The sequence below is a fragment of the Eretmochelys imbricata genome, chromosome 3, assembly GCF_965152235.1.
Source record: "Eretmochelys imbricata isolate rEreImb1 chromosome 3, rEreImb1.hap1, whole genome shotgun sequence".
Classification (NCBI taxonomy): Eukaryota; Metazoa; Chordata; order Testudines; family Cheloniidae; genus Eretmochelys; species Eretmochelys imbricata.
The window spans coordinates 203,913,011-203,932,791 of NC_135574.1; the positions used below are offsets into that span (position 1 = coordinate 203,913,011).

The 19,781-nt window shown below is 48.8% G+C and overlaps 1 protein-coding gene and 1 long non-coding RNA gene across 4 annotated transcripts in view; one reads left to right on the forward strand and one right to left on the reverse strand.

Moving 5' to 3' along the window:
• The window catches only part of FERMT1 (FERM domain containing kindlin 1), a 33,558-nt gene extending 25,583 nt beyond the window's left edge, over window positions 1-7,975 (forward strand). The window contains exons 11-14 of the mRNA XM_077814100.1: window positions 1-222; window positions 2,473-2,597; window positions 4,841-4,982; window positions 7,802-7,975. Of these exons, the coding sequence (XP_077670226.1) occupies window positions 1-222; window positions 2,473-2,597; window positions 4,841-4,982; window positions 7,802-7,975 (663 nt within the window). The remainder of the gene's footprint in view (window positions 223-2,472; window positions 2,598-4,840; window positions 4,983-7,801) is intronic.
• LOC144263247 (uncharacterized) overlaps window positions 176-19,781 on the reverse strand; it is a 26,178-nt gene continuing 6,572 nt past the window's right edge. The window contains exon 3 of one of the 3 annotated variants that reach the window (XR_013345781.1): window positions 176-255. This is a non-coding gene — a long non-coding RNA (uncharacterized LOC144263247). Of the gene's footprint in view, window positions 256-7,683; window positions 8,231-12,695; window positions 13,382-19,781 lie in introns of those variants that run through there. The other 2 variants (XR_013345783.1, XR_013345782.1) reach the window with 2 other exon arrangements.

A 19,781-nucleotide genomic window follows, 5' to 3' on the forward strand; every position in this document is an offset into this window, starting at 1 on the left:
GAGAATCAATATGCATGCTGGATGGCTGCTTGTGTCTTAGCTGCGAAAGGCAAAACAATGGCAGACAGCTCTTACCAGCCCGAGGTGCATAAAATCCTTTCATTCCTGAGGATGAAGAACCGGACCACGTCTCCGCAGGCGGTCTCCGATCCAGAGAGCGTGGACATGAAACCGGAACGCTTTGTCTCACCACGATATGCCAAAAAATACAAGTCCAAACAGGTACGGCTGGCGTCATCAGGGTTAGACTGGCCCCTGGGAAAGGAGAGGTGACAGGCTCCTGATACGCTGTGGGGTGGAGCCCAGGGTCGGACTGGCTCAGAACAGTGCTGGGAAACTTCTCAAGGGGCTCCTGGCCACAGCCAGGAATATCTTACAACAATAATTCTCCTCCTCGGGGTTGAATGAGAGGCCTGTCTCTTTAAAACAAACACAGCGACAGGCTCTCAACACTTGCTTTCTCCCAGGAAGCCCCCTGCAGCCACCCCTCTGGCTCCAAAGCCAGCGGCCACCTCCTATTGATGGTGCTGGCACCCCAGAAGGATGCACCAGGGACGCGGTTGTCTGTACCTTAGGTAGGTAGGGTCCTCCAGTAGCCCCCTAGACTGGGAAAGGAGGGGAAAAACCTCCCGTGGTGCCCCAACCCCTAGCAGAGCTGGTCGGGAAATGTTTTGGCTAAACTGTTTTTTGTTGGAAAAAGCCAGTTCTCTGAAACAGAAAAAGTTCACGGGACAGGGTCTGTTTTGGAGAGAAGGTTTCTTAGGTCGGGGGAGGGGGCACCAGAAGATATGTATGTACGTACTTGCAAACACCACCTCCCAGAACAGCCAATAGTCCAGTGGTTAGAGCACTTGCCTGGGATGCAGGTGGGAGACCCAGGTTTAAGGCTGTGCTTTGCTTGAGGCAGCCCAGGGTCTTGAACCTCTTGGCTATTCTAGGGTGGAGGGTTGATCTCTCTCTCTCTCGTTTTTCATTTAAAAAGGGCTCAGTTTCGTCCTGTTTCAAAACAGGAAAAGTTTTGAAGTCTCAAAAATTTGGGGAGGACTGGAAAAAAGTTTGCCAGGAAGCTCTACACCCCCTCCCCCCCCCGAAGTTGTACCAGTTTGTCACTCAGTGGGTTTGAATTGATCAAGTTACAATTGTCGAGTAACGAATTGTTGCATGTAACAAATCAAGTCAGCCCATTCCTCCCAGAACTTATCAGCAGGCTCCTCTCCAAAGCCAGATAGCCGAGCTACCTGCAACTCAGCTCTCTCTGTAGGGTTTTCTCCTTTTATAGGGCCACAGACTCAGAGCGGCCCCCGCTGCAGGCCTCATAGGCTTCCAGAGCCCAGCCCTGGCATTAGATCAGGAATCCGCGTGGTAAATCTGCTCCCTAGCAAAGAGCACCTTTGTTTGCACCGATGTACTTGTCACTAGATTGCACGAGTGAGGCTAAGTGCAGTGACTGCAATGGGCATGAATGAGTACCAAATGTAACAACGGCCTGGTGTCATAAAGGAGCTTGCTTCTCTCATTCACTTTCAACCTGATCTGCCTACCCCAGCAGGTGAGCGGGGTCCATTTCCCCAGCACTCTGCAGGGCTCCTGGGCAGCATATTTAGCATTCCAGCAGCATGGCTCCAGAGTGACTCTGCGCACGGCAATGCAGTTTCCACGCCATGAGCTTCTGCGGGGCAAGTCGGGGTAGCAGCCACAAGTGGACCCAGCGCAAAGCAGAAACAGGGAAGTGCGCCGGGCCAAAACAAGGATGTAGGATGAGAACCAGAAACGAGCCAGCCAAAGAATCGCTAGCCTGAGGCAGCGCAGGGTGCTGGAATGAGCCGTTGCCCCAGGCTAGCTGGGATCGGAGCGCCATATTGTCCTGAATGTGCAGCTTGGAAGCTAAAAGCTCTTCCTGTGCTGTCACTTGATTCCCTCCGTGCACGCCCGCTGCTCTGCACCAATCAGGCAAGGTAGAGCAGTCATAAATTCATTAGGTCTGGCTTCACAAGGCTCCCGCATGCCTAGAGGAATCCTTGGGTGGCAATGGGCCACCGTAGGAGCTCCTATACCGCCCGACACCTGGCCTGCAGTGCAGGGGATGTGGCCAGGGCCTCCTAACATCCCGGCAGTCTCCAGCTGTGAAATGCTCCTTAGGGGAGGTGGGCAGCAAACATAAAATAGAGCAGCCCTGAGGTTGCTCTGCTTTATGCTGGAGTCCAGCACAGCAGAAAATGAGGATCAGGCAGGTATCTTTATGCCCCAGTCTCTCCTGATCTGCGCTGAGGAGAACAAGGCCACAGGTCAGGATCTGTCCCTGAGTGAATACAGCACCTTGTTTACTTAGGACAGTGACTACTTCATCCTGAACCATTTGTGTCTGAACATGGCCCTGGAGCAGACACTATTTTATTTAAAGAAAACAAAGGACATTTTTGTACAGTAGTCCTCCACCCGCTGAACTCCTTCCTCTCTCCCTGTCTCTCTCAGTTGGCCGCCCGCATTCTGGAAGCCCACCAAAACGTGGCACGGATGCCGCTAGTGGAAGCCAAGTTGCGTTTTATCCAGGCGTGGCAGTCCCTCCCTGAGTTCGGTTTAACATACTACATTGTAAGGTAATGATGTCAGACTGCCCTGCTGTTTTCCTGGTCAGTGATTGTCAGAGACTCCTTTGAATCTCAGGTCTCAGAACACGATCTTACACTTTTTTTTTTTTAAGGACCCATCTTAAATTCTGGAAACCTGCATGCTGTTTTAGGACCAGCTTTATTCTGGGTTTGTACAGCTCCAAGCACAATGAGGTTCTGGCCTAGGACAAGGGCTCCTATGCGTTACGGTAATAGAAATATTACTATTTATTAGGTGGTAGCACTTAGGAGCCTTGTTACGCCCCATTGTGTTTGCATTGTACAAAACATGATGAGTTTTGACTGAAGTAAGGTACCCGGAGGAATAAACTAGACTTATCACTCATATAGACTCAAAGATGGAAAAGCACCATTTCCTTCTCCGTGTTCTCAACTATGCATTGCATTTCATCACTCCTGCTCTTTCCCATTAGCGCTAGATGCAACACTGCATTTCTTTTGAGCATCACACCTGTTTTGGCAATTCATTACGTATGATATGCATTCAGAAAGCAAACTGTCAGCTCCTCCATATCTCAGGGCTTGTCTCCACTTACCGGGGGTCAACGTGTGGTGATCGATCCACTGGGAGTCGATTTAGCAGGTCTAGTGAAGACCCGCTAAATTGACCGCCGATCACTCTCCCGTTGACTCCGGTACTCCACCAGAACGAGAAGCATAAGGTAAGTCAACAAGAGAGTTTCTCCCGTCGACCCAGTGTGGTGTAGACACCGCAATAAGTCGACCTAAGCTACGTTGACTTCAGCTACATTAGTCACATAGCTGGAGTTGCGTAACTTAGGTCGACTTAGCCCGATAGTGTAGACCTGCCCTCAGCTGGAAGCTGGGCCTGAACAAATAGGGTCCAATTCTGCTCTTAGCTATTGCCTTGCAGCATCCATCTCATGCTGCTCTACTGGGTCTTCCTAAGGTTTCAGTAGGGATATACAGGTGAACCTGAGGGCAGAATTTAGACCATTGAGTCACAATTGCTCTCTCCAAAAAGTTCAGCAAAATTTACAGAGCAAAACAAACAAAAAAAAAAACCTATAAGGCACATCCCTTATTTTGTGCCTTCTGTCTTGTATAAAGACGATTTAGGATGCACTTTGTCCCATGTTTCATCAACAATGCTGCAAAAGGTCCTAAACTGTGATACAACTGAATGATTTTGTAGCATAGATAACATATTTGTGCAATGATGTCCTGTAAACTGATAGGCAGATATCTCTCTCACATACACACACACATTCTGATCTGGTTCAAGTCCTTTCACACAGGGCCAGCTTTGTCATCTTAGACGAGATTCCAAAATAGAATCAAAGTAACACAAAACACTTCCAAGTGCTAAAGAGGCCTTTCCAGCTTTCAGCAAGTGGGGTGGGGGGAAGGAAATGCTTTTCCTAGCTATCTCCTAGGCCCCTTGCCAAGTTCCCATGGAAGGACTTTACTTGGTCTTACCTCAAATACTCATCTCCTCCAGAGTGAGGCAGGAGCATTACTTTATATAGTCTCCTGCAGGTGTCACATGACACTGTCAATGGACCCGCCCTGCCATCATGTGATCTGTGTGGAAACTACAACTCCCAGCAGCCCCCAGGCTTAAAGGGGCTATGTCCCTGTATCAGTTTCTTTGGAGCCGGGATTACATTTTTGTTCTGTGTTTGTATAACACTTAGCACAATGGGGTCCTGGTCCATGATTGGGGTGCCAATGTGCTACCACAAGATAAATCATAACAATAATAATAAAGATGTGCCAGCCATCCCTGTGTTTACAGGCCAGCACTCTTACACATCCCTTAAAATAAGCTTTTTTCCCTGTGTTTTTCATACAGTCCTCCTTTATTTCCCTAAAATGTTGGTGGCTGAATAGCTACATTCTCATGTGAATACATTCTTCTGCTGTATTTTCATAGCCACTGCCATATTTTACCAAGCCATATTCTTGCCTGCCTTGTGCCACGCACTGCAGCAGAGAAGGAGCCAAACTTTCCCAAGTTCCAGGATGTTGTGATCAGCGGGTTTGATTCAAGCCCGTTACTGCTCCAACCTCCTGCGTTGTACAGGCTGCCTCTGGGCGCTCACCTTGCGGCTGACCTGTGCAAAGGCAGCAGAAGCCTCCTCCCCCTTTTTGCCACACTTGCATAAGGAACAGGTGAAATATCTCACTAGGGAAACATGCTGCAAAATGAATCTGCTTTCACCCTTCCCCCCCCCCCCCCGCCCCAGGTTTAAAGGAAGCAAGAAGGATGATCTGCTGGGAGTTTCCTATAACAGGCTGATTAGGATCGATGCAGCCACTGGGGATCCTATCACAACATGGAGATTCTCCAGTATGAAGCAGTGGAATGTGAACTGGGAAATACGTCAGGTAAAATCAGAACAGCTTTTCATGTCCAATTCCTACATTTCAATCTCCTGAAGATGCTTTCACCAGATCATTTTTTAAAGCCCAAAACTAGCCTGATGTCACGGTTTATTAAATAATCCATTTGTGTGACTAGCGAGATAAGATGGGTGAGGTATTGGACCAACTTCTGTTGGTGAGAGAGACAAGCTTTTGAGCCACACAGAGCTCTTTGAAGCTTGAAATCTTGTCTGTCTTGTAGCCCATAGGACTAGTTTGCCTTTATTTTATTCACTGCCTTGTCTTCATTATATTCTGCCTTTATTATATTCAGCAGCCATGCAAGGAACTTACAGGCCTGTACCCTGTAAGACATTAGGCCTCAAGCCTTATGCTAAGTGCTGAAGCTATGAACTTAGGCACAGATAAATGGCCCAATTGTAACCTCCAAGTTTTGAGGAACTGGGAATAGAGTGTATAAGGGGAAATTCTGCTCATAATGACACAGTCAACCACAGGAACATGAGTTAACATCTGCAGATGACTGCCCACAAGAGTGCCATGGCAAGGAATTAACATATATGATGATAAGTTGAGATCATTGATGTACTAACATATGGGAGAAGGGCACCTCAACGTTAATAGGGTGAGGAAATACAAATAAGGAAGAGGGGAGAAACCCCCGCTGAATAGGCGTTAGACATGGTGGCATCAGCGTACCATATTATACAAGTTGTATCCCAGCCTTCGGACGGTAGGAGAGAGACATAGTCTTTGGAAGGGGCCAGAATGATGGCCTCTGGTGATGAGGAAAATAATGGCTCACATTTCAGGTTGTTCTGCAGGAGATGGTGTGAGTATATGGATGTGCAGATGGACATTCTGTAGTAGCTCTATCTACCTTTACTGAGTTGGGGTGTTTGTGACTGTGCTAAATGTATTAACAAACTATTGTAAGTGCAGAAGTTTTCCTATAGGGTGAGTGTTGCAACTGTGCACATCGGGGTTCCCACCTCTACAGTAATTTTAATAACACTGGGCCTGATCCTGGGACAAGAACCTGTCAACCCTCAAAGTGATAACTGGGAATTCTTAAGTAATCCGTATAATTAATACAAGAATCTACAGATCAGGCTACATTCTCACCAATAGAAGTTGGTCCAATAAAAGAGATTACCGTACCTACTTTGTCTTTCTAATATCCTGGGACTGTCACGGCTACGACGACACTACATACAACATAGGTATTATACTGTTTTTTTTAAAAAGGCAGAGACTGAAAACTCAGTTTTAAAGCACAGTCAGAAAAATGCAAAAATGGCACCTGTTTAACATATCTGCTCCCTTTATGCCTAAATCAGATCTGCTCATTGTAACTGACTAGAAAGGGGACAAATTCAGCCCTCAGTTAAATTCTGCCCCTGATTTCATTGGGATGGTACAGGTGAGCTCAAGAGCAGAATCGGCTTCCAATGTGTTTTTAATGCTTTACCAGTAAAGTGATAGCAGACGCAGCTGGGATTACAGTCTGTCTGACCCATCATTCTCTAAACTCCAGAGGCAGAATCTTGATTTCTGGGAATGATGTGAGATGCAGAAAGAACCCAACTTGACTCTCAGATCCCAGGCTGAGTTTGCAGGGATAACATGGAAATAATCTTCAAGCTCTGCTACTTCAATGCATAAGTTGCTGAGAGAGGGTAAATATGGAGCGCCCCAATGTCATTTTTACAAAGACGCTCAGCTTCCTTGGTCCAGCCAAGCTTTGCTCAGTGTAGGATTTGGTAATTGGAGGGTAAAGGTGGCTTTAAGACACCTTTTGTGAATCCTAGATTCGGGGGCCAGAGAGTAGCCTGACCCTTGACATAAGTCAGAGCAGCCTTCAGGCTGCTCTGTCTCAGTGGGTCTCAACCAGGGGTCCGGGGCCCCCTGACTGCAAGTAGGTTTCAGGGGGTCTGTTAAGCAGGGCCAGTATTAGGCTTGCTTGGGCCCAGGGCAGTAAGCTGAAGCCCCACCGCATGGGGCTCAAGCCTGGGTCCCCGAGACCTGCCACTCAGGGCTGAAGCCAATACCTGAGCAACTTACATACAGAAAAACAGTTGTTGTGGCACAGGTGGGCCATAGAGTTTTTATGGCATGTTGGGGGGACCTCAGAGAGAAAAAGGTTGAAAGCCCCTGCTCTAGCTTACACCTGGCTCCCCTTAGACCCAAGGGCCTTTCCAGAAGCCAGGGATAACAGAAGTGCGAGAAGCTCCAGCTATCCCCCAAGAATGCCCCTTGTGTGCCAGGGTCTGGGAGGGTGTGGTGAGGAGCTGCTATACCAGGATCACAAGGAGGCAGAATTGCCCAAAAGCCAGGCTTTGTACAACTAGAATTCTAGCCCCCAAATCACACTTGGATTCAGCACATGACATCCTGAACAATAATTAAATAGTAACGTTCTTTAACTTGTTTGCATACAGACTCAAAGTAGGGTCGTTCCTGTTCTTTGCAACATTCCCACTGATCTGTTTAAAAGCTAGGAACTTCCCCAGCTACCTTAGTGTGATCAGTGAAATGGCTTATTGTTTTGGCTGTAAAAACAGTAAGGGAGATTTGACCACAAGAGGGCCCTAACTGAACAGATTGGGGAAAAAGGGCTTACTGAAAATTCAGAAATCCTTTTCCCACACTACTCTTATTAGCAATGCCAGCTATTTATTTATTTATTTATTTATTTAGGCATTTATCGACCAACAGGTATTTATTGGGCTCCGTCTATTCTAAAGATTCACGTGATCACTGGTACAGAGGTGATCTTGTTTATTTTCATTACTGGTTTTTGCTGTTCATTTTCTCTTTAGGTTGCAATTGAGTTTGATCAGAATGTGTCCATTGCTTTCACGTGCCTGAGTGCAGATTGCAAGGTTGTCCATGAATACATTGGAGGTTACATCTTCCTGTCCACTCGTTCCAAAGACCAAAATGAAACACTGGATGAAGATCTGTTCCATAAATTAACTGGAGGACAGGAATGAGGTGAAGCAACATGTTTGTTTGCTGGCAAAAAGGAGCAGACTATATATAAGATTTTCTCTCTTATACTGTTTCTTCTGTTGGCTGATGGAATAGCAGACCGTGTACTTATCCTGTGTCAGAGGGATGGGATAAGGTGACTCTTGATCAACATTAGGGAAGTAAGACTTCTTTGGTTGGTTGTTTTCGTGCTATGTGAAGATTTCACCAAAGGTTCACTTTATCTTGATTTGTTGATGGACATTTCCCATTCTTTCCTGTTTAACGTAGATGACCTATTTTAGCATCCTGAACAAGGAATTTGAGGATATTGGGATACACGTCCTGTTCTCTGTTACACTGGTGCAACTGCCATTGATTTCCCATTTTCTATGTTATCTCAGGATTAATAGAGCTAAGGCTACATGAATATACATTTGAAAGCTATATTACTGGAACAAAATACTACCTATCATATACATAGGATGGTCCTTTCAGTACTCTGTGATCTGTCTTGCACATGGAACTATCAAGCTCTGAGGATCAGTTAAGGACCCAGTCCTGCAAACACTTTTTGCTGTTGTTGGACTATTCACAGGCACGAAGTCACATTGAAGTCAAAGGGACAACTCCTGTGCATAAAGTCAAACACAGGTATTAATCTTAGCACTTAAACATTAGTCTTTTGGGGAATATTTTCATTTTGATGTTAAAATAATTGTTTTAATAGCTATTTCTCCATTATTAACACTTTACAAAGGCCTGTAAATGTGCTTCCTCGCTATTTTATGAACGTGGCATTAAATTCTGGGCAACAGTGATTACATGCCATTATCTACTTGAGACCTGAATTATCTGTGGGAACGTTGATACTAAAATCTGTAATGCTGAATCCTTTGGACTTGGGTTTCAAGATACACACTTCACAACTGCAAAACAAAATCCCTCTTCATTGGAGAGATAGGTCCACTGGAGTTAATGGTGAGACTCCCATTGTCTTCAGTGGGATTTGGCTCAGGCCTGTAGTGCTCAACTGTTAGCAAAGTGCTCAATCCCTGGACAGGGTAATCCAGGTACAGTCATAAAATGCTGACAAGTTAAATGGCATGGATGCACTTAAGGAAGTACGGCACCCAGTACGTGGGTTACTTCCACACCCCCAAGATTTCATGCATCCTGAGATGCTGAATTTGTCACTACAGAATCACTGCTAGGTGTTGTTTGTTTGGGCTGTTGTCGGGCCTGATTCTTCTCTCACTGGGTCTGGTTTTACTCCAGTCTCTCTGTTGGCTGCAGTGGAGTTATTCCTGATGCATACCGATGTATGCGCATGAGGGTTCAAGTGGATTGAAACAGGAGGGGGAGCTGTGGAGGAGCACCACAAACCCGAGGAAGGGGAGCATTCCCTCTTCTTATAGCAGCGCTGTTCCCCTTTCTTTAGCCTTCTGTGGGAAGAGTTAGACCCAATGGTGTTCTACTAGTGAAATTCACTCGTGGTGCAGAGGAACCATAGAAAGCCATCTATGATACTTAATGCCTGCTCGGGAGCTGCTAACAACAGTAGTAAGTAGTTCTTTTCATCAGTAGATCTCAAAGCCCTTTACAAAGAAGGTCAGTGTCATTATCCCCATTTTACAGATGGGGAAACTGAGGTCCGGGGGAAGTGACTTGCCCAAGGTTGCCCAGCAGGACCATGGCAGAGCCAGGAACAGAACCGTGGGCACTTCAGTCCTTGTCCAGTGCTCTACCCACTAGGCGACACTGTGAGATCAGAGAGAGGCAGCATGAACTGATCTTGCAATCCAAGGTACAGGCTGTGTTAGGCTGTTGATTTTGAAGAAGTCTACCTTTGCTTCATGCCATGGGGAGTTCTGCCTACACCCCACAGCATGCTAGAGCTGCCGGCAGCAGGAGGGAACCACGTGGTATGCTGTGTATATATGAATGTTCGTGCAGTAAGATTTTGAAATGTTTCCCACTCTAGCCTGGCTTGAAACACATTTTTGCTGTTCCAGCCCTTAAATAAAGACACACTTTTGTATTCAAGGAAGGCTGTCACTGGGATTGGGTATCGAACACGCGGTATCTTTAACTTCCATTGTTTTGCGCTCATGCTAATCTTTGCTACCCTTCAAACAATGGTGTCCTGCTGGTGCCGGGAGGATGGCCCTATATACTCATCCAGGAGCCTGGAGGACGTCTTTCCCCTGGTTTTCCTTTATAGTCGTGAACTCTCAGAAGCCTAGCAGCGTGCCAACCATCCTCCCGCCCAAGGAGTGCTGGAAATGGTACCCCGTACAGCCCATTGACATCACTCCGAAGTTAGTTAGAAGGGTCACGCTAAAGATTCTTCACCTCAGGGGTGGCCAACCTGGGGCGCCGGAGCCCCATGTGGCTCTTCAGAAGTTAACATGCGGCTCCTTGTCTAGGCACCGACTCCGGGGCTGGAGCTACAGGTGCCAACTTTCCAGTGTGCCGGGGGGGGGGGTGCTCACTGCTCAACCCCTGGCTCTGCCTCAGGCCCTGCCCCCACTCTACCCCTCAGCTGGCCGTGCCCTCGCTCCTCCCCCACCCAGCCTCCTGCACGCCACAAAACAGCTGATCAGGAGGTGCAGGAAGGGAGGGGGAGGCGCTGATCGGCTGGGCTGCTGGTGGTCAGGAGGCTGTTATTGGGGAGGGGGCTGCTGATGTATTACTGTGGCTCTTTGGCAACGTAGATTGGTAAATTTTGGCTCCTTCTCAGGCTCAGGTTGGCCACCCCTCCTCTACCTCCTGGTCTTTGCCAGCTTGAGTCTCATCCCCCTGTATGGAATATTGTCCACCGCCTCTGTGATGTGTTTATCGAGGGACACATTGCCAATATTTTTCTCTGCACCCACAGCTGATTTGACAAGCAATATGCTGCCCCTACTGTTACAAAAGCGCCATAGCCTTCATAGTGACCACAGGTATTCCAGACCTCCATTTTTTTTTCCCCTATTGTCCAGAAGCTGGCACTTCCAACAGCACCATGCCGTCTAGGACCTTGCTGGGGCATCGGTTCATGACTGACTCAGGGCTTGTCTATTCTGGGATCTTACTCACGAGGGTCTTACCTTGGTTTACAAGCGGCCAGCGCCAAGCGGTACAAGGAACTTAGTGCGTCTACAGTAGAGACTTGCATTGGTGCAGTTATGCTGCAAAGCAGGAAGGTCCTGAGAAGGAAGGATACCAGGTATCGCTACAGGCAGCCCCTTGTGCTTTCCCTGGAGGTCTCAAAGTCCTGTCCAAGCGGTAACACGGCCCAACATTTTCACTTCTTCATAATTAGAAAGTGGAAGAGCAGGTGACCTTTCAAAGGGGCGTTGCTGGCCCTGAGACACCAGTTAAATCGGATCAGTTGCTTGTGAATTCTCAGTCTGACCCCGGGCATTCTCGCGGAACACGAAATAGCGTAGTGCTGCCCGGGTGGCACGTAGAGCTCTGCCACTTGTGCTTTCACGTCTTCGTCAAAAAGCTTCCTTGCTTCTCCAGTCCCCTCTTGCAATGCTGCTGTGTGGGACACCTTGCCTCAAAAGCAAATTAAACGGCAGGAGAGGCTCTTCACGAGTTTCCGGTATCTCAGTCAGAGCTTCCCCCAGGGGCTGAGATGCTTTGTGTAGCCAGGCCCTGAGTCTCGGGTGCACTGGGGCTATTGCTTTGCCAGAAAAAAGCTGCCCTTAAGCCAGGTGAAAATCCCCTCAGTTCTACTTCCTGCAAGTGCGTGTGTGTTAAAGGTCCCTGCTGTGACCGTCCATAGAGGGCATGAGTCTGTGACAGGCGCCTGCTGGAGTGTTTTAGCTCTTTAGCTGCTACAGCTCGAGCTAATGCTTTTAGCCCTGGTTCAGTCCCTGGTGCATGGGGCAAACAGAGCGAGCGTCTGTCACACCAGCAGTACGAGGGAGCATGACCAGGAGTGGCGGAAGTGCCCTAAAAGTGGGAGGTGGGGGACACAGGCGCCTGAACTGTGGTGCTGCCCCCAAGGCCCTGCTCCTGCACCGCCCCTTCTCCCCGAGCCCCTGCCCTTGTGCCACCCATTCCCCTGAAGCCCCATCCTCAGACCCCTACTTCTCCCTGAGCCTCAACCGCCTCACCACCGCTTCCCCCGAGGCCCTGCTCCCCTTCTGCCTTTTCCCCCCTCCCCGCTTGCTCCTCTCCACCCCTCCCCGTCACTCACCCTTATGGCCAGTAAAAAGTGGGGGGGCATGGCCCACTGACACACACCCACCCTGTTCCGGTGCCCCGATCATGACCCACTATTCCAAGCCATTGTAATAGCTCTTGGCAGCTAATATGGCCTGCTTTAACTCACACCCCATGATGAGCAGCCCCAGGATTGGGCCAACTGCAGCTCAAAGCCACCTTTTGCATTGCCACCCACGCTGAGCCAAGTGCTGCTTTGCTAGACCCCACGAACCAGCCCTTTGTGTGACTTGGCATTTCAGTTACTGTGAGCCACAGCCTGCTTGCCTTACTCATACAAAAACCCTGCTGAAGTCAGTGTTTGCTTGTGGATACCAGCTGGTTTACGGAAGTGAGTAATGGCTGCAGGATCAAACCCTTCTAGTTAGATGAGTTGTTTACATAGCACCAAAAGTGCCTACAAAGTCCCTACCCTGCATTTAAAGGGAAACTCCATGGAAATAAGATTTTTGCATTCAGAGACAGAGGTATTGTCTAGACGAAAACAAAATTAATTATGAAATGAATATTTGGGCTCTAAATAATAGTCCATTGTTGCCACCCTATTCTGTATGTCACAAAGGAAAATCAGATCAGGGTAAAACATTACACATGTCTTGCATAGCTGGGGCCTGCTCCAACTCCCAAGGAATTCCACGAAAGAGATTTACCACTGATTTCGGAATGGGGTCCTGACCTATAATACATGTGTACAACAAATAGCATGCAGTGCACAGACCATAGGCTTGTTTAGACCACAGGCTAAATAAACGTGTTCTTGCTTTTATATTCCTTGTAGGAGAAGAATTAACTTGTGCTCACTCTGGGGTTTGATTGGCCTATCCAAAAATGTTTCCTCTTTTATTGGCTTTTGATGAAATTCTCCAGTTTTTTAGATACTTCCATTGTTAGGTTCCTTTTAAGAATTCTTTGCCTTCCTGGTGGGGAAACACTCAGCGCCAGAGCCTTTACAACCTGGTACCATCTCTTTCTATTGCTCCCTCCTAGCTTTGGCTTATCTCACTGTGTCATTAAGGAATGCAGGCCTCATCCTTAACATTCCAGCTCGGACAGTCAGAGGCTTTGACTCAGATCAAGGGAGAAGCCGAGGTGGGATCTGTTTTAGATTTCAAAACACAACCACATACGCAGTCTGTGCAAAACTGCCTGATCCAAACACATGCCCGAACTGAGATCCTGGCCATTCCCTTTGCCTTGTCACAAGAAGCCTTGGTAGAGATGGAGAGAGGAGAAAATAAAAATGTTAAAGAAACAGCGGAGGCTGGTGATGTGTGGATGAAAGCAGGTGGATGAAACTGACACACAGCAGAGCTTACCGCCTGTTTACAGCAGATCGCAATGTGTGTGTGATTCAAAATAGGGTGGTGGCAACACTATCTACCCCTAGGAGCCTTCATCCGTATGACCGTGGCTATTTATTACTAGTCAGATCAGGTCTCCATTGTGCTAGGCACTGTACTAACCTGTGGAAAGGCGTAGTCCGTTCCCTGGAGAGCTGACCATCCAAAATGCAGACAACGGCTGGGGAGAATACTGAGGAGGAAGAAAGGCAGGACCTGATCCTGCAAGAGCGCTCAGCACCTTACAGAACATGCTCGGTGTCTTTCTGAATTGGGCCCAGGCAAGGGGCTGAGCACCTTGCAACACCCACTGACGTTAGCAGGAGTTTTGTGTGCTCAGCACTTTTCAAGGTCAGGCCCGTAAGGGGCAAGATTATGTGTTGATTTTCACCCTGCTTGAACCGAATGGCCCCGTTGCTAGTTACCATGCTGTCTTTTCAACTCTCCAAAGGCTGCCTGGTTTGACTCCTGGGGTGAAATCACTGGGGCTGACTGAGTGAAAAGTGAGGGCAGAGTTTGGCTCAGAGTTTAGTTGGGCAGCCTTTTAAGAGTGTGATTAATCCATTTTCCCATGAAGATACATTGCCCATAAGTACCAAGCTCGCAGTAGCAAATGCTCCCGCAGGACTTCCTGGCTCAAGGCAAAGAGAGTGCATCACCCTGTCATGAGTTAGTCTGGAGATGAGGGAAGTCCAAAGAAAAGTAGCATTTAATGCTTTGAGGGTGGAGTTTTCATGAGCTCTGAGCACTGGCCTAACTCAGCTCCCATAATGAGTGCTTTGGCTAATCCCACTTTAAGTGGTAATTGAATCAACTAACTGGGGCAGGTACAGAACAGCTGAAGCCACGGATGGTTTCCTACCATGTTGTTAGCAGGAGCCCAGGATACGCAGTCAGGTGAGCAGTCCCTCAGAACTGAGGGCAAGTCTACATGAAGACGCTTTATGCTGACAGGAGAGCTTTCCCATTGCTCTCCCGTCAACATACCACTATCTACACGGGGTGTTAGGTCGGTATAACAACGTTGCTCGGGGGTGTGGATTTTTCACACCCGTGAGCAACACAGTTATACTGATATAGGTCTGTAGTGTGGATCAGACCTCAGTGGGGCCGCTTGTGTGAGTAAGGCAGCAGGATCAGGCACTAGGTCGGGAAACCCTTTGCCTTGGCTTAGAACTGAACCAGCTGACCCCACAGTCTACAAGGGAACAATCCGTACGTCTCCTGGGAACCACAATGGCTTCCAATAGTCCCATTAAGAGACCATATCTTGTTTCTTCGGATGTTCTGCTAGTTTGCAAAGCCCCTGCCCCCCTTAGATAGTGAATGACATGGCCCGAGATAAGTCTTGTATGCACATACTTTCAAGGTCTGTAGGAAAAGCAGTGCATGGATTAAAGTCCTGTCTTTGGGCTGTGCAGGTCTGCCATGCACAGATGTTACTCTCCTGAGACAGCAAAGGCTCCAAAGAGAACACAAACGACAGCTTTGATGATTATTTGGCTTGCATGTAGCACCTAGGGTTCTGTGCTTTTGTTTACACTTTCACTCCGGTGCAGTCCCTATTGACTCCTGTCCCTGCTGTCTGTGTGCTTTCCTATAAAATCTTCATCTTCCTCCTTCTCCTAATGATTATTTGCATTACAGTAGTGCCCAGAGGCCCCGCCTGAGATCAGGCCCCGAGTGTGCCAGGCACTGTACAAACATATAGCCCCATCGCTTACAAGATAAGACAGCGAAAAGGTGAGGGAGGAAACCCAGGGGAAGTGACTTGCCCCAGCTCTAAGGGCAGAACTGGGACACTTTATAATTAATGAACCATGCTCCCTAAGTCTTCAGTCTGCTGAACACAGGTTATGCCCTTCTCTGGTTAGGGGCGGGGAAACACCCCGTTCCTCAGACCTCCAGAGATGGTACTTGAGGTGAGAACTTTGGTATCGACATTCGCTTGGGGCCTCCTTCCATGTAAGGCTGCTCTTAAAAGCCACTTGCCTTTGTGTGGCTGTTTCCAGGGTTTGCACTTTTAGTCTCCAGGCGCCTGCAGAGAAATGTAAGCAGGCTGGGGTGACTTTATCTGCTGCTTGAGAAATCTCAGGGCTGGTGTCAGCAGACAAGCGTCAGCATCGGCCCTTCTTCACCTTGACCCTTTAGTGAAGAGACGTAATAACTACCCCCACCCCAGCGTGGGTGGACGAAGAGGAGCTCGGTATAGAAATTGTTCTCTCTCGCTCTGCCCCCCCATCCCCTCAGACTGAAGGGGGAGGGACTGGTCCTGCCTGGGGAGGGGGTGTTAGGAAATCTTCCCACCACCTTGCTGGTAAGGGTGAGGGAGCTGGGTGTGTGGAAAGGGGAGGAGAGTGGGCCTGTCCCCTCCCCACTCCCAGGGAGGGTGGGGAAGCTGACATGTAGGGGAGTGAGGCTAGTCCAGATCTCTCCCCTAGCTGCAGGAAGAGAGCAGATGCTGCTGAGTCACTGCTGTGTATAAGCAAGCGCCAGGGAATCAGAGCAGTGCAGACCCCAGCAGGAGGCCTGGACAGGTATGTGCATGCTGGCGAGGCTGAGTGGGTGGGATTGGCTGTGAGCGTCTGGGTTTCTAACAGGCCCATTTTCCACCTGTCCCCCTGGGTCTGGGCTCCACAAGGGCTTGTGGCATTTCTGCTGCCCTGGGACTGGGCTGGAGGCAGAGGACCCTGACGCTGCTGTCTCTTGGGCTGAGGGCCGAGCAGGCTCTTGCAGGGCCTCTGATATGGGGAGCATAAAGGGGACATAAAGACCCATTTCCCCGTGCCTGTCGCAGACAGAAGGCAAGCGGGACTGGAAAATGTCTGGCCCAATGCAGGACCTGCAGCAGCAGTGAACGGTAACCATTCCTAACAGAGCAATAATGGGAACACAATTGAGCTCTGTGTTCCACATAGTAATGGGCTTGAATCACCCTGCCAATGAGACTTGTTTGGATGAGCGTTCAGCTTCAAGATGCTAGCAGAGCAGGAATGATGATCTAATGGTTAGAGTCCTGGTTTGAGTCCCTACTCTGCCACAAACTACCTGTGTGACCTTGGGCTAGTCACTTAGGGTGAGACTTTTAAAGGTACTTGGGTGCCTAATGGGATTCTAAAAGTCGCCTAACTCCCTCTGATTTAACAAAAAAATCCAATGGAAGTTAGGCACCTAACCCGCTTACACCCTTTAGAAAATCCCACCAGGCACCTGTCTGCATTTTTAGGCACCTTCAAAAAACAGCACTCTATCTGCCTCAGTTCCCCACCTGTATAATGGGGATAATAGCACTGGCCTAGCTCATAGGGGGTTGGGAGGACAAATACATTAAAGGCTGAGCTGCTCAGATACTGTGGCAATTTGGGGGAGGGGGGGGTATAGGTACCAGAGATAGCTAGCTCCATGTGCAATCGCAGCTGTCGCTTTGTTCAGTTCTTCCCACTTGTTCCAGGCGAAGGCTGCATGTCAGGGCAGAGGAACAGGCTGTGTTGTGCACAGGGCTCTGGGGAGGCAGCAGATGGAATTTAGGGAGGGCAGCTGCACTTCATGGAGCAGCCTGGCAGCTGTTGTGGTGGGGGCTGAGGGGTGAAGGCTGCAGCATACACGCACCCAGCCAGCTCTGACCGAGAGCAAGCACAACAGAGGAGAGGGATGGGGAAGGCAAATGTAACCGGAGATGCTCATGACAGGCCAGATCCTGCAAGCAGCTGAGCACTTCTGAGGTGCAGGCTCCTCAGCTCCTGGCTGAACAAAGAGTGCTCCTCGCTGTGGCGGGTCAGGCTCTGCAGGCATAAACGAGGAGAAATGCAGTGGGGCGGGGCTGGGAGCTGCATACAGTTCTGATGGGGAGGGGGCAGTGGATCGAATCCACTGGTGTTGCATACATGGCAGTGTGATGCATATTACGAATCATCCACCTGCAAGCACTCAGCAGGAAATTTTCCGTGGCCCTGGCCTTGCCTAAGGGACCCCTCACAGCTATGGCGGTTAGGAGATTTATACACACTCGCCTTTCTCTGGATGGGGACTGGTGAGGAGCAGGCACCAACCAGAGCTGCACAAAAATAGAACTAATACCCAACCCCCTTACCTAGGTCACAGGGTCCAGGACAAGCTGTTCAGAGGCTGGGGGTTTTCCAGGTTAACAGCTCCAGAGCTCAGGTAGGGAATGGGAGCAGAGTGCGCTAAAGCAATGAGTGACCAAGGGAGCAGCTTCTTGCTGACAGGCCTCTTTCTGCAGGGGGAAAAGGGCCCTCTTGAGTTTTGACCATTTTGGTGCAAGGCAATGAGGACCCCTGCATACACTCTAAGAAATCAATGACACTGGAAAATCCCTTAAGTCCATGACACTGAATCCCCTACTGCCAAGAAAGTCACCTGCTGCAAGGCCCGTGCCACCACATGGGAAAGGGGCAGCGGTGTAACTATCAAAGGGCTAGAAGCAGATCTAGGGGAAGAGTTTCAAAAGTGCCCAACGGATTTAGGAGCACAGGTTTTCAAAAGCCCTGAAGTGGTTTAGGCAATGGCTACGCTACAAAACTCTGCTAACATAACAATGCTGATCAGGGATGTGAAGAGGTGTGAACCCTGACCGATGTAGCTGTGCTGGCCAAAGTGTAGACTTGGCTATACTGGCAAAAACACAGCAATGCTGGTATAAGCTGTGTCCACACTATACTCCTGGGGAATTCTTCGCCACTACACACACGCAGAATTCATGTTCCCTGCAGATTTTTTTTCTCTGCAGAAAATATATTCTGCCAGAGAGGCGCTGCAGTTACACCTTTCACCCACCAGGGGCTGCTGTGGCACTAGAGCAGACAGCTCACTGTAACAGCCAGCTGCCAATAGGGAGGAGGAGAGGCTGTGTTCCTCATAGCACCCTGCCTGTGGGGCCAGGTGAGGAGGCATGGGATATGGGGAGACAGACAAAGTGGAGCACACGGGACTGCTGGGGGAATCACACAGACTGGGGGTTCAGAAGGGCTAGTGGGAGGGACAGACTGGGACAGGGGGGTGCAGGGACACCGGGGGGGCAAGGAGGTACAGGTCCACATTGGAATGGGGGTAGCAGAAAGGGTTCAGGGCCACATGGGGATGGGGTGAGGGGTGCAAGTGGGCAGGGGGTGGCTTAGTGGGGGTTCAGGAATACATGGGGATGCATGGGGACAGGGAGGGGGTTCAGGGACACATGGGGATGGGAGGAGGGATGGCTGAGTGGGGATGCAGGAGCACATGGGGATGGTGGGAGGGAGGTGTAGGGCCGCAGGGAGGGCTGAGTGTTGGTGCAGGGACACATGGGGATGGGGGAAGAGGGATGCAGGGAAACATGGGGACAGGGGCAGATGTGCATAGGAGAGATTAGGGGTCAGCCAGGGTCTGCATGGAGGAGGCTCCCCAACTCTCTAACAATTCCTCCTCCCTCCAAAACACATGTTCCATACTTCTCCCACCGACACCCAAAGTCCTCCAGGTTCACTCCCAGGCTGCTTCCCAGCTATTATTTCTCTCTTCCTCAGCTCCTCTGTTACCCCTGACTCCTCCAAGCATTTGCACTGCATCTGAGGGGTGCGGGAAATACTGTTCCGTATTGTAGTTTAAATGACTCACTACTCAGAGTTCTATATTAATTTGCCTAGTAAGGAACCTATTTGTCAAAAAAACATTTCCTGAATCTTTTTTGTTGTCTGTAGGGTTACAGACATACTTGTTGACAGGTATTTTCATAGAATCATAGGACTGGAAGGAACTTGAGAGGTCATCTAGTCCAGTCCCCTGCATTCATGGCAGGACTAAGTATTATCCAGACCATCTCTGACAGGTGTTTGTCTGACCTACTCTTAAAAATCTCCAGTGACAAAGATTCCACCACTCCCTAAGCAATTTATCCCAATGCTTAACCATCCTGACAGTCAGGAAGTTTTTCCTAATGTCCAACCTAAACTGCCCTTGCTGCAATTTAAGCCCATTGCTTCTTGTCCTATCCTCACAGGCTAAGGAGAACAATTTTTCTCCCTCCTCCTTGTAACAACCTTTTATATACTTGAAAGTACATAATGCCTCATCTTTTATGTCTTTTGAAATAAATTACCAAAATAATTGAAACTGGAGTGATTATATTGAGTTATTTTGACAAATAAAATATGCAGAATTTTAAAATATTGTGCGCAGATAATATTTTGGTGCAGAATTTTAAATTTTTTGGCACAGAATTCCCCCAGGAATAACACTCGCACTCTGCCAGTACAGTATACTGGTATTGTTATAC